General features: G+C 37.2%; 1 protein-coding gene across 1 annotated transcript; it reads right to left on the reverse strand.

Moving 5' to 3' along the window:
• Positions 1-2,166: 2,166 nt before the first annotated feature.
• Positions 2,167-23,605, reverse strand: LOC127663344 (neutral alpha-glucosidase AB-like). Its single transcript, XM_052154886.1, has 24 exons — positions 23,543-23,605; positions 22,614-22,715; positions 19,441-19,549; positions 18,649-18,776; positions 18,278-18,457; positions 18,018-18,090; positions 13,605-13,686; positions 13,359-13,455; positions 13,097-13,277; positions 12,824-12,977; positions 12,439-12,674; positions 12,195-12,321; positions 10,337-10,416; positions 9,723-9,863; positions 9,370-9,466; positions 9,149-9,250; positions 6,710-6,953; positions 6,266-6,330; positions 6,086-6,162; positions 5,892-5,966; positions 5,700-5,813; positions 3,611-3,723; positions 3,404-3,504; positions 2,167-3,290 (listed from the first exon to the last, which is right to left on the reverse strand). The coding sequence occupies exons 1-24, from the start codon at positions 23,563-23,565 to the stop codon at positions 3,184-3,186; spliced, it is 2,808 nt and encodes a 935-aa protein (XP_052010846.1). The 5' UTR covers positions 23,566-23,605; the 3' UTR covers positions 2,167-3,183.
• Between the last annotated feature and the right edge of the window lie 874 nt (positions 23,606-24,479).

A 24,479-nucleotide genomic window follows, 5' to 3' on the forward strand; every position in this document is an offset into this window, starting at 1 on the left:
AAAAGGGGAGATATAAAAAAATATATATATTTTTTTTTTTTTTTAAAAACGCCCACACAAAGCTTTTTCTCTGGTGGTATAAATAATGTAACAATTTACTTTTTTAAAACATAAAATAATATACACTTTTCTTTCATAGTTCTTCAAAAGGTATGCAAACAAGGTCATCATTTCTCACTTTTTTCTCCTCAACACGTACAATCAAACACAACAGGTAAGTATCCACAAAAGTATTCAGCTAATCAACAAACAATGCTCAAAATTTCAAAATCAATTACACTGGCAATAAACCCACTGCTTATACACTGCTTAACAATGGCAATTTGTCCCTCCTCCTCGTCAATTCCCTGCCTTCATCACAGTTACTTTATACATTGCATGCCACATACATAACCGAAATTAGCTAGCTGCTGAACAATATCCCAATTAGCATTAGTCTAAAAAACTAAATATAATACCAAAAACACTCGACATATCAACAAAACATAAACAGAACATCTTCCCAAACACATATCAAGCTTATTTAAAAACCTCGAAAGCATAAACACTCATTCAAAATACCTGGAAAAGGGAGACGCAAATAACCATAACCATAAGTTCCCGCCTCCTCAGCACGAGCTAACCGATAAATCTAACACACCAAGAGAGGCGGGACTTAAGGTAGAACGGCCAATCATCAGCCGGTCACACTCAAAGCCGGTGTCATGTTTGAGAGGGAGGGGGAGAGGAGGCAGCCGCAGCAAGCGCAGACACAGAGTGGCCAGAGACACGGAGGAGCGACTGTAGTAAGGCGTTTGTGCAAAACTGCAGAAAAAGTGTGGGTGTTGAACCCTCTCATCGGGAAAAGTGTGGGTGTTAAAACACCCACATCTCCCACGGGTGCGACGCCCCTGGGCACAACAGAGACATTGCCAAGAACTGGACGTCCCTCCAAAATTGATGAAACGACAAGAAGAAAACTGGTCAGGGAGGCTTCCAAGAGGCCTACAGCAACATTAAAGGAACTGCAGGAATTTCTGGCAAGTACTGGCTGTGTGCTACATGTGACAACATTCTCCCGTATTCTTCATATGAATGGACTATGGGGTAGGGTGGCAAGACGGAAGCCTTTTCTTACAAAGAAAAACATCCAAGCCCGGCTGAAGTTTGCAAAAACAAACATCAAGTCTCCCAAAAGCATGTGGAAAAATGTGTTATGGTCTGATGAAACCAAGGTTGAACTTTTTGCCATAATTCCAAAAGGTATGTTTGCCATAAAAACAACACTGCACATCACCCAAAGAACACCATACCCACAGTGAAGCATGGTGGTGGCAGCATGCTTTGGGGCAGTTTTTCTTCAGCTGGAACCTTAGTCAGGGTGGAGGGAATTATGAACAGTTCCAAATACCAGGCAATTTTAGCACAAAACCTTCAGGCGTCCGTTAGAAAGATGAAGAGGAAGTTCACCTTTCAGCACGACAACGACCCAAAGCACACATCCAAATCCACAAAAGCATGGCTTCACCAGAAGAAGATTAACGTTTTGGAATGGCCCAGCCAGAGCGCAGACCTGAATCCAATTGAACATCTGTGGGGTGATCTGAAGAGGGCTGTGCACAGGAGACGTCCTCGCAATCTGACAGATTTGGAGCGCTTTGCAAATAAGAGTGGGCAAATATTGCCACATCAAGATGTGCCATGCTAATAGACTTCTACCCAAAAATACTGAGCGCTGTAATTAAATCAAAAGGTGCTTCAACAAAGTATTAGTTTAAGGGTGTGCACACTTATGCAACCGGGTTATTGTGCTTTTTTTTTTTTTTTTGTCAAAGATTTCAGTTTGTTTTTCAATTGAATTGTTCACGTTATAGGTCACATTAAAGGTGGAAAAAGTTCTGACGTGATTTATTCTTTTACATCACAAGAACCTGGCATTTTAACAGGCGCATGTAGACGTTTTATATCCACTGTACACGTAACCATCTTTCATAATTTAAAATAGCAAGTAATATAGCCAAAATACCTTGTAAGACATGTCAGCACAACTAACATATTTTATCTGAAATATCTCAAGCATTGAAGTTTGATTGTGATGGGCAAACTTCTTATAATGAAATATTTAACTAATGTATAATTAAGTGAACCTTACTGCCAAAGATATGAGTGGAAAAAATGAAAATATTTGGGAATGTACATTTAATCTTTATTACCATCTCATTTGAACATTAAACTCAGTCTCAAACAGCCCACGCTTTCAGGGTCACTTTCAAAAATGCAATTAAACCATAAAATGGAAAATCAGCAAAAGAGCAAAGTCTTAAGATGATTAAGCAGGAATGTACACAAACACTTCACTCATTTGGACATAATTTTTATCGTTCTATAGTGGATGACAATAAAACTAACTTCACACAATCTTCTTCCATATCGCAGTACATGAAGCTGGAATAATTATAAGCACTGGGATGTTGCTGGTTCAAAACAATCACAAAGTCCCAACACACCTGACATACTCAAGTGCATTGAGAAACATATTAATCAATAAGAAAAAATAAGAAAAAAATAAAATAAAAAATTCCACAGATTTTGTGGTTTATTCCCCTGAAAAATATTTTAAACAAGAGTCCAGTGTCAATTAAACCAAGCCATGAGCACATCCTGTTCATTGTTAGTCCCCAGTGACAGACTAACTCATTTAAAAACTAAAACCTCCATGTGCAAATGTGATCACAGATAAACCATTTACTGGCGCTTACGTGTTATTAAAATTATGGGACATGCAGCAATGACTTGTGGGCCTGAAGTAATAATTGGATTTTCATTGTGCACTGTGTTACATACATTCAAACTCGCAACTGATCTAAATCTTCTGACTTGTGTGACTATTTAATTAATCGGACTTTAACACTACTTTTTCCACTACATGGAATTAAAAAAAAAAAAATTGACTGGTTTTACTAAATTTAAAATGGAAATAATTTACTCTCTGACCCTGCCATTTGGATCCATTTCTTTTGAGCACTGAGAAATATCTCTGATCCAGAACATGGTATCACTTCTTCACTTTTGAATTGTCATGTTGATTCTGTGAGCCTAATGTGTTAGTATGTTCATGAAGTTACAGTGAAATTCTTGATTCTATTTTTGGGGTCTCTCTCATCTAATCTCATCAGGCCCCGGCTGCTGTAGAGATCCAGTGTGCTACTGCAGATGCAGGGTCCAGTCGGCCCCTGCATTCATCCCAGGTTTACGAAGAGTTAACACGGACATAGAGGCATCAAAGTCAAACTCCACAGAGCTTTCTTTGCCTGTTTGACAAAATGTGAGATTAGGAGAGGATTTCATCCCCAGCATGAAGGTCATTATAATCATAATTTTTTACAATGTTGTGATTTTGAGAAGAGCTAAATGAATATCTTACCATCCATCTTCAAAAGAATCTTGCTGGGCTTGCTGGCCCCCAAAATTATAACTTTTTCAATCCATGATGGGGTTGAGAAGTTACAGTCTGGGCACAGGTTCCTGAGATGAGGAAGGAATGAGAAGTCAAAACTTGTTACGGTATATATGGAGTAGAATGCAAAAGATTGGAAGAAAAGACAGGAAAAGGAGGGGGTCAATAGAATACCTGGAGGTGAGAGCATTATTGGCAAATGTGAGGCTCTGGTGAATAAATTCTTTCTTTGTATCATAACTAAAAGTATGGCCATCATCAATGTAGAGCTCTCCTTCAGCAAATTTCTAAATAAAAAATAAAATAGTTAGGTCTGAAACATTGATTTCACTTTGTGCATCACATCTATTTAACTAGGGCTGTCAATTAATTAAATACAATAATTCAGTTAATTAAAATTAATTACATTATTGTGCAGATGAGTAAAGGCACTGATAAGACAATACAAAAAGTGACTAAAAAAGAAAATGTACTGTTTGTTTCCATATTACTGAACACAAGCCTTTCATTGGCCTGCAGTCCAAAGCGATCCATTTTGCAATTGAATTAGTCAATCTGTCCGAAATGTATGAAAAATTGCTTTTTTTTTTTAAAGATGAGTCAATGTACGCTTGGACACATTAATGCTTTTGGAGTGTCTCCCTTAGTTTGAGTCATATCAAACAGTGTTTTAGGTTGCTGTGTCAAGTTAAACATGGCTTGAACCTTAGAAAAACACAACTTGGGAGATCCCTGCTTTCGGAGTAACACTCTGTCGAGCTGTTTTTGAACCCTGAAAGTGTATAGCCAACATTTGGGAAGGGTTCAATATGACAAGCTTTGCGATTTGGACTGAAATATGATAAACATTGGGTCATCTCATATTGAGGCTGTCATCTCAGTGTTTTACCACACACAGCCGCTAATGGCACCATTAGCTTGTGCATCGCTGACTGAAGTAGTTAATGCAGGCTGTTAAACGAGGATATGGCATGCAAGGCTACATCGTAATTTAAATTCACTCTATAATGCTGCAGATAACATATCATATATACCAATGTCTCAGGAGGTCAACATTGCAGAATTTTAAGAGATTTCAATCAACATGTACTGTTTCTGTGCTGCTTTTAGAATAGTCACACTAATTATTCCACATTAATATGAAAATGCCATTGAATAAAAATTTATTATTACATTTTCTTAGGAGTTTTTAAAGAGAGTGATCTCCCAAAAACCCATGTAACGTCCGTAACACAAGTTCATTTCCTGATCTAAACTGGGGAAACTTTGTCTAGACTGAACATTTTATAATATCTGGACTGCATCTGCAGGGTTTTATCATTATACAGACAAACGGTTCGATGTGTGTGAAGATAAATTTCACTGCAAATATTACGTCAGTACCGCTGGAATTGCAGCTAGTGATTTGTAACCAGTCAGCAGCAGTGGCAACGGTTCAAACCCATTTTATATCTCTTGATGAATAAAAATAAACCTGTCTTGATCCAATGAAGTCCTGGCAGTAAAAATCAGGAGCTTCCATCTCGCACGCTCACAACAAAGTGTGTGCGTGACGCAGGAGCAGCAGTGAAATTTGAGTGAAGTTGTTCTGAGGGAAGGTTGAATGACACTTTGTGTGAAAAATGCTAATTGAGAATGCACCAGACAGGACATTGTGGATAACATGAACCCGATTAAATATTAACACAAGATTTAATTCCGTTGAACTTCCGTTGAGATTTAGTTTCATCGTTTCCACAGAAATAGAGTAAGCGTGCATCTCCTCTATCACTGCGTGTATTAACCAGGAACATTTTCACTTATATGATCGTTTAAAGTGAAAACGGATTGCTTTGCGTTCACTATCACGGTTTATACTTGTTCATTTATATTTTCATGGGAGTTTGGCACGAGCCTCTGCTGACAGCGTGCGCATCAGATTGCTTCACGAGCTCTTCAGGACAGGAGCTGGTTGACCTCTGCGGTGCGGCGGAGTGATGCTCAACTGAATGACACAAAAAAGTACCATTCATGGCATTTATACAGTATATTTATTTGGGCTTTAAAATGTGACTGGTCACATTTCAGTCAATGCCCAAAGATCAGATGGTTATTTAATAATCGCGACAGGTCTAGTTGGAATATTCCATATTACAGTCCGGGGATGTGATTAATTTCCTTACATGTTTAACATGTTATTTTTTTTTTACATAATTAAAATCGCACTGAATTAACACATTACATTGACAGCCCGAATTAAACTAGTGAAGAGACAGCTCTGTACCTGAGGACTGAGGGCCACATAGAACGTGTACGGGTCATTTTCCATGCATGCAGAAGACCTGCGTACTCTGTCCTTCCTAGGGATGATAGAGCCACCACGCTGGAACACTGGGATCTAAAAGAGACATAAAACCCCAAATAAACCAAAATGTTTATATAACAATGCATTTTTTCTATAATAAAAGGCACTTACAGAGCTAAGAGAGACTGGGATGTAGAGATTCTGAGCGCCGTTGTGTTTCTGGAAGGTGTGGACATCGTACCAAACCTGTAAATGAGAACGCACTTTTCTGATCAAGAACTTGGGAGAGAGTGAAATGCTACGCAGATAAACATTAATTACATTTAAATAACATTGTGTAAACTATGACAAAACACATGTGGCACCTCTCCAGCTCCAGGCAGATATGCTGTTACCCCACGAGATCCTTCGTCAGTGACCGGGTGAACCAACAAATCCCTCCCTGAAAACAGAAGCAGGTTTTTATCAAGTTATACATTCTATATTACAGACTTGCTGATATCTGAGACTTTAATTTATAAATGTAGAAAGCTATTATCTCTTACCAATGAGGAATTCATCATCAATGGTGAAAGTAGCCATGTCCTTTGGATAATCAACCCACAGAGGTCTGACAAGAAAGAGTGTATTAAAGTGAAAAGGCATTGGATTCATGACTGCAAAACAATCCAAGTCAGTTTAGAATAGCAAACAACATCCTAAACAAGCATGCACTGAGATCAGACTCAGACTGTTACACCACAGTATAGAATGATTCCCATATTCATGTTCAGCACAATCATATTTACAAGTATCCTTTGAAGTACCATGACAATAGCATGGTAAATGTGAGATAAAACAAGGTAATATCATAGTACTTTTGGGTACTATTATTGTTAGTGTAGAATGATAAACTCAAATTATACACAATGAGAATCTCTGAAAGGGCAGTCAGAAATAATTTTAAATAAAAGGAAATCTACAGCACTGTTCAAAGGGACCTCGCTCACCTCATAACTGGCATTCCAGTTTTGTGTGCATTGTAGAACTGCTGGTACCAGTATGGAAGCAGGGAATAACGCTGGCGGATTACCTCCCGGATGATTGCTGTGTTCTCTTGGCCAAAGAGCCAGGGCTCCCTGCGTGGAGTGTCTAGATGGGCATGAGCACGGAAGAACGGCTGATACGCCCCCGTCTGGTACCAGCGAACCAGCAGCTCAGTGCTGGGACTCTTAAAAAAGCCACCTACATCAGCTGTGTGAAAGAAGAGAGATTGATTAACAATCATGATTACTGAAAATATAAAGCAGACAATCTCCAGCATATAGCTCACACTTCACAATTGACTATATGAATTATTCTTTGGGTCTTATTAGATGTAGGATTCAAAATCCCATTTAATCAAAATTCAAGTTTTATGGCTTTTATTACAGGTCTGTTAACTTCTATAAGCCAGTGAGTGATTATGATTTTGTAATAGATCTACCAATCTCTGTTTGAGATTTAGAGATCAAGACCGGTAACTGATATTGGCTGATAATTTCAAAGAATTATTTAAAAATAAAATCATAGATTTTCTTTACTATAAATGCAACAGACACAAGTCAAAAAGAATAAAAGCCCAGATGCAGTTTATTGTAAAAAAATAAATAAAAATAAAATCCCAAAAACACACAATGGACTCTTATTATGAAATGAAAATGAAAGGTTTAGATACCACAAATCCCCACATTATTGTTAAATCACAAATAAAATATATAACTAAATAATCAGCAACTATCGGCATTGATTTTTGCCCAAAACCGCAAGTTTTAAAAAGCACCTATCGGCACAGATTAATCTGCAAAACCAATATATTTTAAATATATTTTATATATATATATATATATAGTCAAAATAATGCTGCTGCCACCTCTATAAGGTTATTTTTTAACCTGTAGTTTTCTCCAAAATCATAGCCAAAATTTTTCATAGTGACCCCCTCTCTACAAAATAATGGACTACTCTGTAAAGATGAATCATTGATGGCATTTAAAATTGTATCATTCTTCAGAAAACAAATAAACAAAATAAAAAAATCTTAGCCTGAGAACTTTGAAGAAAATTTAGTTGATTTACTTAAGAGTACACTAGGGTTATTCCATTAAGTTGACAAAATGAACTTTCAGCTGATGTATATACACGATCAGCCACAACATTAAAACCAACTGCCTAATATTAAAACAAAAAACATCCAGTGAGCGGCAGTTCTGTGGACGGAAATCTCTTCTTGTTGAGAGAGGTCAACAGAGAATGGCCAGACTGGTTCGAACCGACAAAGTCTACGGTAACTCACTCACCACAGTTGTACAGAGTGGTTATATATTATCTCAGAATGCTATTCTGAGACACAGGTTGGCGCTGTTTGTGGCACGAGTGGGACTTACACAATATTAGGCAGGTGATTTTTATGTTGTGGCTGATCGCTGTATATGCATTTAAAATCGACATTCTTTCTCTACCGAAAAGATGTCCCAAAAATATAGATGACTGATCTTGCACTAGACAGGGTCCGAATTGTTTACCTGCAATCGACAAGCAAGTAGGTTCATGGCATAACAAAAGCCTATTGGCAATTTAAAGTGCCATGCAATTTCATGATGTCTTTAAGAAGACTGCGAGAAATCTATTTTGAGTTGCATTAGAAGTAGTGCTGATGATTTAATGCAATAATTAAGTGTGCTTAATTATATGAAAAACATCATGTTAAAAAATTAACTCAATTATGACCCCAGACCATAATAAGGAATTTTCCAACCATAGGAGCAATTAAAGCAGCATTTGAAGTAGTCATAATTATTTAAATACAACTTTTTATAATTATTTAACCATTCTCAGCAAGCAATATTTAATTCATTGGCATATCATGCAATTAATTTGTTTAACATTTTAATCGATTGATAGGCCTGCTTTTAGGAAATAAATTGACTGCTAAAAATGTACTATGGTGAAGACCTGGGTAGCTCAGCGAGTAAAGATTCTGTCTACCACCCCTGGAGTCACAAGTTTGAATCCAGGAAGTGCTGAGTGACTCCAGCCAGGTCTCCTAAGCAACCAAATTGGCCCAGTTGCTAAGGAGGGTACAGTCACATGGGGTAACCTCACCATGGTTGCTAAAATGTGGTTCTCGCTCTCGGTGGGGCACGTGGCGTGTTACGCATGTATACCGCGGGGAATCCTCCACACGCACTCCATATGTGGTAATGCGCTCAACAAGCCACGTGATAAGATGCACGAATATCCGGTCTCAGACGCGGAGGCAACTGAGATTTGTCCTCTGCCTCCCAGATTGAGGCAAGTCACAACGCCACCACGAGGACTTGGAGCGCATTGGGAATTGAGCATTCCAAATTGGGGAAAAAATTTGTACTAATGACATTTAAAAGAGAATATCTAGGTTTTTGACAGACCTCCACAAAAAGAAATGCCCACAAGTCCCAGACTGAGACACATGGGAATAGAAATCTTGAGATGGTCCCATTCAGCTGCATTATCACCAGTCCAGGCAGCACCTGACAAACACAAAGAGACCATGTTACTTGCTCTACAGGTACATGTGTAGACTAAAAAGATGATACAAATATATCTCGAGCTCTGAGTTCAGTGTACACAAACTACTATATTAATTCACCATATCTCTGAGATCCAGCAAAGAAGGCTCTAGTCAGCACAAATGGCCTTTCAACTCCACCTGATCGCTGAACCTGACCCTCAGCAGTGGCCATTTGCTGAAATACAAAGTGGAAATTAAGGAATCAATTACAGATCCAATTAAGGAAAAAAATGTTTTAGAAGAAAAACCATTTACATGAAATCATCATTGTAGGTGTTAGAGTATGAAAAAAATGTAATCAATATTGATGGTTGTTCCTCTTTCAATGGTTCTAAAATGTATATATATATATATATATATATATATATATATATATATATATATATATATTAATTAGGTCTTCATATTAGATATCATGCTGATTTCCTTACCACGTAAAGTCCATATATATTGTGTACATCTCTGTGCTCCCAATTTCCATGGAGTGCATCTTTATGCATGGTGACTTCAGGGCCATTGAACACAGATGGCTCATTCATGTCATTCCAAGTATAAAGGTTCTCCATTGAGCCCTGCAAAACAATATGTAAACTTGTGAGTGTGTTTTTGTCCTTTTCATTCCTAAAGCTTACTGACAGTATTTCATAATATACGTGTGTGTTCTAATAGCATTACTGGTTCTGTTTGATAATGCACTCGATCATCATGTGTACTAGGTACGTCTGCTTCTCTTCCTTCCTGAGACATTCATTTGTGCTTATTCTGCATTAAAAATGCTTTATACTTATTTTTGCAAACTGATTTTGTGAGTGTAAACACTTGGCATATGTAGAAGGCATATGAAGCATAAAAACATCACATCTTGTTTGGATGAAATGAGGGTAGAGACAAGTTTAGAGTAACAGCTGCTTGAATAAATCTATCTACACTACAACCAAATTCAAGGAAATCATAAGGTCTAATGCTGATAATAATCTAGTTTCAGGTCCTTATTCTGGATCAGTTTTTCATATCTTTAAAAAAAATGAGAACAGTAAGGTCTAACCTCATACTGATCATAGGCGAACATGCTGGCCCACCAGGCCCGCATCTCTGGGTTTGTAAAGTCTGGGTAACCAGAGTTTCCTATAACAAGACCAGACCAAAAAAGCAACAAGACATGCATTTAGAGGGGCTGTCAATGCTAAATGAATTGCATGTTTGCCTGTTATGCTAAACAAAACCAGAAAACCCCCCAAAATGATGATATTTCACAAAGATATTACATTACTGTGGCAGGAAAGTAAATCATTGAATAGAGATTATAAAAAGTTGATTTAGAAGTCAATATATTGTTTTATTTAAAAATAAAATGATTATCATATGACCACAGCCTCCTCCCCTACCAGTGCAGTTTACATTTCTGTCACAGAGAATTGAGTTGATTGCAGAGGTACACTATTAGGTTTGGCGTTGGTTATAATTTTAGAAAAATATACAACATAAACTTTGACATGTTACTTAAGCATGTAACTTAAATGTCCTTTTTTTCCTATCCAGACAAGTGAATGACCAATTTACTAGTCTGGAGGAAAAGCAAATGACAATGTTGACAATGTCAAGCCCTGGCTCAAATGTATGCTCTATTGGATTTTGTGTTTTCACCATTTGTGAACTGTGTTAAACTCCCTCTCCATTTACAGTGCTTTGTGGTTGTGACTTTTTTGCCATGTCATCATTCATATTTATACAACCAATGTGTTTATGATTAAATTACTACGAGCACAAAATAGTTTACAAGAACACAATGCATCTCATAGATCTAGCCCCTTAATTTAGCTCTCAAAGTGCATCAGGTTGATGCATTTAACTAAAAATTTACAAAATGTTCTTATGGGGGTGTATGCCTCCACCCACCACAGTCTCACAAAACGAACACTGAACATGAACACATTAGTGTGTAGAATTATTGGGGAGCTGGTGCAAATTTACCACCATCTGTATGATCATTCGCTTGAAGATATTTTACAAGACCATGCCATGGGATATTTTTTTGGTCTACAAAAGGAATCAAATCTACTCAAATACACTCAAGTGCCCATTCACTCATTTGTCATCTGCAGAGAAAGCCATTCACACATCTGTCTAAAGATATGCGCCTATCATCATTCTTTTGTCTTTATTCTGCACATTAACACTTTAATACTCTCATCTTTGCAATAGTATCAATGTCATAAATCACAATAACATAGTGGAATCAGCACATATTATGGCCACATGTAGCGTGTTAGCGCATTAGCGTCATTAATTCAGAATTTAAACACAAATTTAAAACAAATTCTACTGCATATACAATACTATAAATTATCATCGAGTGCTTATAACAGCTTCTTTTACTGACCTCATATGAATTCTACTCAGAATGAAGCATAGTCACTGATAACACATTTTTAAGATTTTACATGTAGCATCCTCATATTTAAATTTACTTCTAAATGCCTCCTACATCGGTGTGGCGGGTGTCTGAATGTTCCGAAACAGTATACCATTGCTCGGCTGTTTAGAACTCCTTTTTACCACTGAATGAAGAATAACTTCTACAGAAATATATTGAGGTGAATAAAAACTTAAATCTGATCTGTTTCTCACCAAATTATCATATCCCTTCAGAAGACACGGGTTAAATCACTCATGTCATGTGGATAACTTTTATGACACCTATATGTCCTTTTTGGAACTTAAAAGTTTTGGACCCCATTGACTTATTGCATGGATCAAAAACATTATACAAATTATCTTTGTGTTCTGCAGTAGAAAGTCATACACGTTTGAGACGGCATGCAAGAGAGAGGATTTTTTTGGGAGAATTAAATAAAATTCAGAATTGCTTATAAATAATAAAGGAAATACAAAAAACAGCTCACCTGGCCAGCACCAGCCTTCATAATTTCCACCATCCTTGTTTTTAGTGTAGAAGTCTTTAGAAGTAATCTCGTTGTGGATTTTGTAGTCACTATCAACTTTGATGTGTGGGTCAACTATAGCCACAAGCTACAGGGACATGTTAGATTACGGTCACAAAATGTATTACATTTATAACTTTGGTATGTTTAAATAAAGATCCACACTCATACTCGTACTACACATTTAGAAACAGCGGAGGCTGACCTTACGCCGCTTGGCCAATAAATCCTGTAGCATTTCTTTAGGCTGAGGGAACTTGTGTGGATCCCAGGTGAAGTAGCGCTTGCCAATTGTATGCTCAATATCAAGCCATATGAAGTCGTAAGGGATGTCATGCTGGTCAAAGCCCTGATCCACCAACTGCACATCCTCCTGGTCATTATAATTCCAGCGGCACTGGTGATAGGCCAGACTAGCAAGGGGGGGGAAGGACTGAGTACCTAGAGAGTGAAAAAGCACAATATTCATTTGAATTGGTCAGGTGCATTGGTAACTGACATATATTTACTCAAGTTAATTCAAGTCTGTAGAACTGACAAGAGTTTTGTGACTGGTCTGGTGTCGTTTAGAGCTCATAGGTGGTATTTACCTGTGAGAGAGGCATACTGTGAGAAGACATCTGAGGGTGTGGGCCCGAGCATGATGAAGACATCGATGATGCCGCTCTCAGAGATCCAGCGGACATCTGTCTGTGGTGTCTCACTGGAGCCTTGAACAAAGTCAAGCATCTTACCAAAAACGGTCTGTAAGGAAAAGATGAAATGGGTGTCAATGTGATATTGTGAAAACAAATCAATTCTAAGACAACCGATTCTGAAACTTTATTTACAAAAGAAGCATTTTCACAAATCGACACATTTACCTTTCCAGCTGTGTTAGAGCTAATGTCTACCCAGGTCTCAGCTGCATTAAGCCAGAAAATGCCCATGGTTCTTTGTGTATTATGAGCCAGCATGACAGGTACTGATCCATATAAGGCCATTGGGTTATAGAGTTCATATTGAAACACATCTAGGTTATACAGCCTGTATGGGTCTCCACCACTAAAACAAAATTAAAAATAAGAAACATTTGTACCTCATTGCTAACTGATTTCATAGGTCATTTTTAAGAGGTCTACTCACTCTGTAGTTTTGAGTTTTAGGTTGTCTGCATGCTCTGGAATGCCATATACGTGTTCTACACCAGGCAAGGAGAAGTCTAAACTTATTGATGTGGGCCCTAAGGAAAATATATTATTTGACACAGATGAATATCAGAGATGATAATCATTAGTATGCAGTCTCACTATCATAAATAGCAATTACAGATCCAAATTACACTGTGTAAATTTTGCATTTTGTGTAAATGTATTTGCAATATTGACAGACCATTTGGTTTGGTATCTGTATGAGATTTAAATGTCTCTTCCCATAGACCATCCTCCTCTTTATCACTCTCTCCATCCTCCACCTGTTGTGAGAGGAAAATAAAGATATTAAAGGGAAATGCAGAGACAAACTAGATTTTTAAATAATCTTAAAATAAAGTGAGTGGTGTAAAGTTTGATGTCACGGTGCAAGGGTGTTCTGAGTGTTTGCAAGCATGTTGCTACGCAGTTGCTAGGGGTTTCTAGATTGTTGCATATTGGCCCAAATCAAAAAGGACCAGCCCCAGGCCCCCTTTACTCCTGGCATTAACATGCATTTCTGTGATCAGATCACGCTAGACCACATTAAATGCCAGGTATAAGGGGGGCATATGATATTCTGGCTCCGGGGTAAGAAATTAAGGTGGGCTTGGGGGCAAAATGTCCCTGAAAATTCAAAATCTGTGAGGCATAAATGCCTCTGTAATGAATGAATCCTTTTTTGATGTCTAGTTATACATTTATAGCATACAACATGAGCTGATTTTGACTTAATTTTAAGAGTAAGAGGTCAATCTAATAAATCAGATTTAGAATTTACATATAACTTACAATTTTTACATATAATGAACTGATTACAGAATTTGAGGTAAAAAGGATAATTCTGTATTTTTTATGTTTGGAAATAAAATTGTCGCTGAAAATCTAATTCAGACATTGTTCTGCACCATAGCTATAGCTCAGGTCCCCCTCCAATGCAAGTTTTGCCAGGTTAAAATCTAGTCTGTTCATCTAGAAAATTAATTCAACAGGCTATTCAATCAGAGTCATCCTTTAAGTCTTTAGCACAAATCGTGTGGGATGGATTACATTCAAAAATGTAATACTTGGAGATTAAAATTGTCTTATCTCATGCGATCCCAGATGTGTATGACTTTCTTCAGCAGAACACAAACAAAGATTTTTAGAATAACATCTCAGCTCTGTAGGTCCAATATAATGCAAGTGAACGGTGACCAGACCTTTGTACTGTAGCTCCAAATATCATATAAAGGAAACATAAAAGTAATCCATATGACAGTGGTTCAATCCATATCTTCGGAAGCAATATAATAGGTGTGGGTGAGAAACAAATACAAATTTAAGTAATTGTTTTACTCTAAATATTCACTTTCAATTTTACACTGAAAATCATGTGGTGCCTGTTCAGTTTCGCTTTCACTCTGAAAGTGAAAGTGGAGATTTTGAATAAAAAAGTACTTGTTTTTCTATCACACTGCTTCTGAAGATATACAGTTGAAGTCAGAAGTTTACATACACCTTAGCCAAACACATTTAAACTCAGTTTTTCACCATTCCTGACATTTAATCCTAGAAATCATTCCCTGTCTAAGGTCAGCTAGGATCACTACTTTATTTTAAGAATGAAATGTCAGGGACCTGGATAGCTCAGCGAGTAAAGACGCTGACTAACACACCTGGAGTGGCGAATTTGAATCCAGGGCGTGCTGAGTGACTCCAGCCAGGTCTCCCAAGTAAACAAATTGGACTAGGGAGTGTAGAGTCACATGGGGTAACCTCCTCGTGGTTGCTATAAGGTGTGGTTCTCGCTCTCAGTCGGGCGCGTGGCGAGTAGTGAGTGGATGCTGCGGAGAATAGTGTGAAGCCTTCACACGTACCATGTCTCTGCAGTAACGCACTCAACGAGCCACGTGATAAGATGCGGACTGATGGTCTCAGACGCGGTCAAATGAGATTCATCCTCTGCCACACGTATTGAGGCGAGTCCCTGCACCACCACGAGGAATTAGAGCGTATTGGGAATAGAACATTCCAAATAAAAGAAATAGAAAAAAAAAAGTGAAAATGTCAGAATAATAGTAGATTATGAATTATATATTTCAGCTTTTATTTCTTTCATCACATTCCCAGTGGGTCAAAATTTTACACTTTGTTTGTATTTAGTAGCATTGTCTTTAAATTGTTTAACTTGGGTAACTTTCCACAAGCTTCTCACAACAAGTTACTGGAATTCTGGCCCATTCTTCCAGACAGAACTGGTGTAACCAAGTCAGGTTTGTAGTCCTCCTTGCTCGCACAAGCCTTTTCAGTTTTGCCCACAAATGTTTAATCGGATTGACGTCAGGCCTTTGTGATGAGGTCAGGCCTTTGTGATGGCCACTCCAATACCTTGACTTGCCCCTCATGGCTTTGGGGTCACTGTCCATTTGGAAGACCCATTTGTGAGCTTTAACTTCCTAGCTGATGTCTTGAGATGTACTTCAATATATCCAGATAATTTTCCTTCCTCATGATGCCATCTGTTTTGTTATTAACAATTTTTATTGATTACAATGACAGATTAAATAAACATGACAGAAAATACGGAATCAAATTATATTAACTTAAACCCTTCCCTCCGAACACTGCGGCAAAATTCAATTTGAATGCCCTATACACATACAATTCTGAACCCTCAACCAAAATTCTTGGACCTTAACACACCACTAAAAGACATGGGTTGTGCCTCAATCTTCTGATTGGCATCGCCAGCAGGTGGGTGTGTCTTTGAGACCAAGTCTATACAATCTAGAGGGGGTACAATAGAATCAATATAAAATCTTAAATTGCATCAGATCTCTAGATTTAGTATTGATGTTTTTTAGAATCCTAGCCCACCCTCCCTCCTCCAATACAAAGTTTAAATCTTTCTCCCATAATCTCTTGAGAAGTTGAAGCTCCATCCCCCCTACTCTGAATTAACAAGGAAAAATACACTGATGCCTCATGACATTTTTCAAAGGCAATAATCACCACTTCCAGAGTATCTGCTGCTGCCATCTATTTTGTGAAGTGCACCAGTCCCTCCTGCAGCAAAGCACCCCCACAACATGATGCTGCCACCCAGATGCTTCAATGTTGGGATGGTGTTCTTCGTCTTGCAAGCCTCACCCTTTTTCCTCCAAACATAATGACGGCCATTATGGCCAAACAGTTCTAATTTTGTGTCATCAGACCAGAGGACATTACCCCAAAATGTAAGATCTTTATCCCCCTGTGCACTTGCAAACTGTAGTCTGGCTTTTTTATGGCAGTTTTGGAGCAGTGGCTTCTTCCTTGCGGAGCAGCCTTTCAGGTTATGTCGATATAGAACTTGTTTTACTGTGGATATAGATACTTGTGTACTTGTTTCCCCCAGCATCTTCACAAGGTCCTTTGCTGTTGTTCTGGGTTTGATTTGCACTTTTCACACCAAACTATGTTCATCTCTATGAGACAGAATGCATCTCCTTCCTGAGCAGTATGACGGCTGCGTGGTCCCATGGTGTTTATACTTGCATACTATTGTTTGTACAGATGAACGTGGTACCTTCAGGCATTTTGAAATAGCTCCCAAGGATGAACCTGACTTGTGGGGGTCCACAATTTTTTCTGAGATCTTGGCTGATTTCTTTTGATTTTCCCATGATGTCAAACAAAGGCACCGAGATTGAAGGTGGCCTTAAAATATATCCACAGGTACACCTCCAATTCAGAACACCTCCTATCAAAAGCTAATTGGCTAACTATCTAAAGGCTTGACATAATTATCTGGAATTTTCCAAGCTGCTTAAAGGCACAGTTAACTTCTGACCCACTGGAATTTTGATATAGTCCATTAAAAGTGAAACAATCTGTCTGTTAATATTTGTGGAACAATTACTTGTGTCATGCACAATTCGAAAACAGTATACCATTTAAATGACTTGCCAAATCTATAGTTTGCTAATATAAATCTGTAGAGTGTATATAAAAAATGTAAAAAAAAAAAGTAGTTATAATGACTTAAACCTAAGTGTATGTAAACTTTTGATTTAACCAATGGAGTCATGGATTACTTTTATGTTTGCTTTATGTGATTTTTGAAGCTATAAAAAGGTCTGATCACAATTCACTTGCATTGTATGGACCTACAGAACAGAGATATTCTGCTAAAAATATTGGTTTGTGTTCAGCTGAAGAAAGGAAGTCATACACATCTGTGATGGCATTTTTGGGTGAACTATCCCTTTCAGGTTCATTCAAATCCTTAACTCTGAAAATGAGCAATAGTTATAGTTGTGCTTGCATTAGCACTATGAACTACAAAAAAAAATCTGCCAATGAGTAGGACCAGAAATGTTGAACTGGTGGTATTTTACTTCCAGTTTCTTTCTCAAAAACAAAAGGCTGGTATCTATGTGATGATCATCTGAACAGCGCAAACTTCTACAGTTACTTTTTCAATTATTTTAATGTTACCCAACTGCAATATAGAGCTGATAAACCAGATCAGTAACAGCAACCAGATGTGCTAGTTCTAGGTCTAACTGAAGACATGGCATAGTGACACAGAGTCTGACTGATGTGTAATTAACCTAAGCACACCCACAAATGCACACATATAGCTACTGACCTTGTCCCCTTCATCCTGCACCTGAGCTCCATCTACACTCTCTTTTACTTCTTCACCGTCTGGCTGAGCTTGCCTGTGATGATACACAAACATACAAAGAAAATAAATACGTTAGTCACACAGTAGAAAATGATTGTCATTAATTTAGACTCCGTTTACAAAACCTATTTGGACTTTTAGTATGTCCATCTTCACTAATGTTGTCTATTTAGGTGTTAAAACTCAGAATTTAGGAATGGAAAATAAAGCAGAAGACTCACGTGTCCTTGCGAAGCTTCAGGTGCTCAAAGGCCAAAAGGCCACGAGAGTTGAGTGACAGTAGCAACTCTGGACCCTCCATAATGTCCAGCCTAAATGGACGGGCACTAACAATCAACCTCTGGCTCTCTGATCCCAGAGACAACACGACACCATTATCATCCTGAGAAACCACTGAGAGACTGTAGATGAAGAGAGATATAAAGAGAGGGAGAGAAATGGAGATACAGAGAGAGACAGAGCAAAGAAAGCAAATGCATAAGAAGAAACAAGGAGACAAGATGAGGTTACTCAGAGGAACAGACTAAATTGTGCATGTGGTTGAGTGTTCCCTAAATAACATTGTGTGTTCTCAGATCAGAGGGACACTCACGGCTCAGTGGGTGGCTCTGCTATGAGCACATCTGGCACCTCAAAGCGAGGCTTCAGAGGCCTCAGTTCATTTATCTTCACCCGCGTCACATTCCCCTGCAGCCTGTACAGCTCCAGTAGCAAATGCACCTGCAAACAGCAAAAGACCAGACTGAGCCAAATCAGGGCTGAAATAAAATTTTACTGAAATAAATAAACATATTTGGAAACACTGAAACTCACTGAAATTTTCAGCCCTAAAATACAAAAACAAAAATTAAATCTAAACACCATGAAAAATGCACTGTTAGAGTGTAAAGTAATTATTTTTACATACTTCTTATGGCACAAGTAAGATCCGGATAGCAATAAATGCACCATATCTTCTAGCAAGACAATTCAAACTTCTGTTGTCAGAGGTAATGTATCGAGCATGTTCACATGCACGTTCTTATATCAACTATGCCTAATAAGCCATTAATGTGTGTGGTCATGTAAACGCATTAAATGGCTTTCCTTTATCTGTGTCAGGTCATATATTGCATAAGGATAAACCCTGATCGTCATGGGTAGATTTTTGCCCATTATGCCGATTTTCCATTGCACATGAACTCCTTTGCCGGCTTATCCAATGTGCGCATGCCTCTCTATGGTTTGACGTCAAAAGCGGAAAATAACACGATTATTTCAAATGTCATGAAAATGTAGATTTCATGCTTTGTATATTTTTTTTAAATAAGCAGATTTTTGGGAGTAATAAGCGTATTGCTGTGCATGTAAAAAGGCTTAGTTAAAAGAGAGGCATGAAACAGACCTTATTGTTGTCATTGATGAGCTGGAGGGTCAGTCTAGATTTGCTGAGCTCCAAAGTGTCCAGAAGAGCTCGGTATGGAGACTGGCCCGGTTTGAGCGCCCGCTGACGTCTATGAATAAACAGAGAGACGAGAATTATTGATTTTTGCATTGAGTCCTATAAGACGCAATGCAAGTGTAGCACTTTCTAGATTTTACTTCTGTCAGAATTACACAATTATTTTTGGGGATCTCTAAAGGGACCATAGAGCGATTCTCACAAAACCAGTCGAGAAAATGTCATATAGAAAATTATAAAATTATATTTTGCATAAAGAAATTGAAACATATATTTAGGACCATTACGATTTTTTTTTGCATCGTGACATTATTTTCAGGACACGTAAGCACATTTATCCCCCAATTCTCATTACCGTAATGCAGGAGTGGGGAGTCTCCGGCCTCGAGACCATTTTAAATGTCTCACAGAGCCATTCAATAATTATTTTAATAAGCATTAAAAAAATGCTATGATTCCGTTAACTTTAAACAACTCAAATTAAAATAATGATTAAAAAAATAAATTTGAATAATAATGATGCAAAACATTTTCACTGTTTTGTGTTTATTCCTTAAAAAAAAAAAAAAATGTATATTATATATTTTATTAAAATCTGTGAAAATGAAAGGCAGTACCAAGGAAGTACTAACATGATGTATAAATACTTAAGTTTAAATTATGTCTAATTTATTCCAAATTGCGGTAATGAGAATTGGGGGTAAAATAAGCTTAACTGTCATGAATATAATGCCACAACGTAAAAAAAATCTTTATTGCCCTACAAATAGGCTCTTTTTTCCTAATATGCAAAATATTACTTCTTATTTGTTTCTTTTGAATTGGGGGTAAAACAGGACCAGGACTATAGAATCAATTCCATGCCACATATATTTGCAAAAGAAAAAAAGTATTGAGCAAAAAAAATAAAAAAAATTTTAAACAATAATTAAGTATCACAAAATATAAATAAAATATAGCAAAAACCAAGATATAATTAATTGCAAAAATCAATGACTGTTGTAAAAGAAACTAAAGAACTTTTATCCTTTTTTATCTCTGCAACAGATTTTTAGGCAGCCATGATTTTGCCACACATCTTTTTCTTTGCAATGCTACTAATTATTTTGCAATGCTCCTTTTAATCTGCATTTCCATCACGTGTGAGCTCGTGATACCGTTTTGCCTTTGCGCGTTTCACTTTATGGCACTGTTTTGACGTGGGGGTGGAGTCAGGGGATTGGGGCGTGTACAACGGGCTCAGTGATGCCTCCCTGGAAGTTACGTCATTAGCTTAAGACACGGATCAATCATCATGGCCAAGCAGAGGCATGCAGGTGGATCTCAGGTATGTAAAGTTGATTGTTTCCTTTTATTTAATTAGCATTAAATGTGTTTTAACAGCGTTTGCTTCAGATAAAAAAAGTTAGCGATCATTTAAAGCGGTGGATTTATTAGCCATACTCGCTAACGCGTCTGAAATAGCCAGCATCTGCAGTTTTTTTCTCTCTCAATTGATTGGACTATTGATTGATTGTTTACTTTATAGATTATAATTGTCTATACCATAGTATGTTGTCTTCTAAAAAAATTTAAACTCCATATTTAAAAATATATAAATAAATAGATGTAACATTATCACTGTTAAAGGAGACAATAAATAGATTACAAATAAAAGGTTAAACGATCGTAACAAAACGAAAAAAAAAACTTGTTTTGAAATATAAAATGCTCACATCCCCTATATTCTTGAACCTGCGTTATACAGCTTCTTAAGTTCTTACTATGCTCACAGTAAATGTACGTGTATCTAGGTCATCTCATGTAATTATTTGCCATGTCACATTTAGCAGAGAGAATATCCAGATGTCGTGATGGCAGCACAGAGTCTTATTAGTGTTCTGACTCAAAGCTTCAGTCATATTCAGGCAGCTCAGGGTCAGCAGCAGCAGCAACAACAACAACAGCTTTCTCCTGCTGTTTCTCTGCCTCGAGTAGAGCAGGATATAACCAGGTTATCAGCACCTACTCTTAAGAATCAATCTGTCAAATTTGTTTCGCTTTTGCACAATTAACTTTATAAGTGATGTTCTTTTATTGTTTGTAGATCGTTTCCTGGGATGCTTATTTGTTACGATCGTTTAACTTTTTATTTGTAATCTATTTATTGTCTCCTTTAACAGTGACAATGTTACATCTATTTATTTATATATTTTTAAATATGGAGTTTACATTTTTTTAGAAGACAACATACTATGGTATAGACAATTATAATCTATAAAATAAACATAAGAATCAATCATTTGAGAGAGAAAAAAACTGCAGATGCTGGCTATGTTAGCGAGTATGGCTAATAAATCCACCGCTTTAACTGATCTCTAACTTTTTTATCTGAAGCAAACGCTGTTAAAGCACATTTAATGCTAATTAAATAAAAGGAAACAATCAACTTTATATACCTGAGATCCACCCGCATGCCTCTGCTTGGCCATGATGATTGATCCGTGTCTCAAGCTAATGACGTAACTTCCAGGGAGGCATCACTGAGCCCGTTGTACACGCCCCAATCCCCTGACACCACCCCCTCGTCAAAACAATGCCATAAAGTGAAACACACAGAAAAGTGAAAAGCAAAGGCAAAACGGTATCATGAGCTCACACATGATGGAAATGCAGATTAAAAGGAGCATTGCAAAATAATTAGTAGCATTGCAAAGAAAAAGATGTGTGGCAAAATCATTGCTGCCTAAAAATCTGTTACAGAGATAAAAAAGGATAAAAGTTCTTTAGTTTCTTTTACAACAGTCATTGATTTTTGCAATTAATTATATCTTGGTTTTTGTTATATTTTATTTATATTTGGCAATTCTTTATTTTTGTTTGCAAAACGTTCTTTTTTCTCTCGATACTTTATTTTACTTTTGTGATGCTTAATTGTTGTTTAAAAAAAAAATTTTTTTTTTGCTCAATACTTTTTTATTTCGCAATACTTTATATTTTTGCAAATATATGTGGCATGGAATTGATTCCATACAGAACATTTTCTTGACCGGTTTCGTGAGAATCACCCTATACACGCAATTTTCTGCTGCAGAGATCACTGAAAAACGTACAGATTTACAGTAAAAGGGACATACTTGCAGAAGGCACTCTGATCGCAGGTTTTAAAGTTTCCCCGGTCCACAGCAAAGGTGCTGCTGAAAAACAGAGACACAAAGACCACAGACAGCATCCCCATCCTAAAGAAACCAGAGGAGAGAGATGTACTCAGTTTCTGTTGTGGATCAAGTTAGTATGAATAGTGAGAATGAGCAGGTTGACGTTTAATGAAATTAGATTTAATGAATGAAAGCAGTCAAAGCTGGATTGACTTGAACTTCCTCATTTACCACCCTTGAGGATAATTTTCATGTCTGTGATAGACATGTGACACTACACACTGGATACTACACAAAACATCTCATTGAAAGGAAATCAAGTTAAGACGAGGTTTCATTTGACATCTATGCAATTTAAACACACATACTATCTACACAGGAAAATTGCATTATAAAAAATTAAGATCATGTAAAGATTATTTTTCTATTCCTCTCTCCCTAAACTTCCCCCAATTCTGTCAGTTTTTGCAATAATTAACTCTTAATACATAACCATTTAAATAAAGCGACATCTTTAGACTACTAATTTTGCTGGCAATTTAGAACCAGTTTTAGTCAAGACGATTTTCAAGTCAGATATAAGAAATCTCATGTGAATCACTCGATTGTCTTTATCTACTGACATATCTTCAATGGTAGGATGAGATGCAAATGGTTGCAATAAAATATACTCATGTATTTAACTACAAAGATAACAAATGTGTATAAAGACGTTAATGCCTTGCGAATTAAAACATGACTCGTCATTAATCTCGTACAGCCACGCATTCACCTCCACTTTCTGTTTCCTTCCTCAACACTTGCAGCACATTTAGTGTCCAGCTCTCTTAGCTTAAAATAAATACCTATGAAAATCAAAGAAAGGCATGATAACGGACGGATACGACAGCTAAAAGTCTTTGTTTTACCTTTCAATGGAGATAACCGCCATCTTAGATACACAGAATTAAGCCCATCCTCCCGGAGGTCGGTTTAGTACTGGTTAGTGTTTGCTGGAACACTATTGGGTAACAACGGATACCCAGAAGACCTCACTGTTCGTGGAAACTGATCCATCTGACATGTATGCTTGTGTGCACAAGATAATTGTGTGATAAAATTGCTTCATATTGCACATAATCAGTTCTCCATTATGGTTCTTAATTTCAATGCTATGTTGTGTTAAAGGTGCAGTGTAAATTTTTCCCTCATTAAAAACGGTTTCACTTCAAAATAACTGAATAATACTTATGAAACATATGTATAAAATAATGACCACTCACATTAGATGAAGACTCCAATCATATCAAGGACCTTATAAAAGCGGTTTTATTCTACACGGAGAAGGTCTCCTCATGGAGGCCGCCATATTGGATCACATGACCAGCTGACAAGTAGGCTACTACTCACTTAGGCTGCATTCCATTCAAAGTCAGATGTGGGATATTCCTACTAGATATCTCTGATATGAAACCTTAAACGCATGCCAGATCATTGATGAGTGTAACTCAACAAAACTGCAATGCTCCCAGCTTAGCACATGTTTGACATGTCACCAGATACATCTCCTAGCAACCCAAATGATAAACAATGCTGCAAGGCCAGCATTTGCACTACAGGTGTACGATGATTAAAATATATTATAATTTACCATGTGTTACCCTGATAGCACATGCACATCTCAATTTGATGTATGTGTTTACATCTGGAAGACATATTTTTTTATGTTTGCTCATCTGCAGTATGTCTATAAGATGTTTACTCTCTGAAGAATGTTGAGACATTCTGCAGATGTCTTCGAAACATTTATGATTTAGAATGTTAATTAGAGTGCTATATGCTTTCCATATGAAAAGATCTAAAACA

Source organism: Xyrauchen texanus, chromosome 23 (assembly GCF_025860055.1).
Source record: "Xyrauchen texanus isolate HMW12.3.18 chromosome 23, RBS_HiC_50CHRs, whole genome shotgun sequence".
Lineage (NCBI taxonomy): Eukaryota > Metazoa > Chordata > Actinopteri > Cypriniformes > Catostomidae > Xyrauchen > Xyrauchen texanus.

Excerpts from the sequence above, each read along its gene's own strand:
- LOC127663344 (XM_052154886.1), bottom strand. The coding sequence starts at position 23,565 with ATGGCGGTTATCTCCATTGAAAG. Across the intron at positions 19,550-22,613 it reads GATCAGAGTGCCTTCTGCAA|ACGTCAGCGGGCGCTCAAAC; the intron begins GTATGTCCCTTT and ends GTTTATTCATAG. Across the intron at positions 18,458-18,648 it reads GCAGAGCCACCCACTGAGCC|TCTCTCAGTGGTTTCTCAGG; the intron begins GTGAGTGTCCCT and ends CTTCATCTACAG.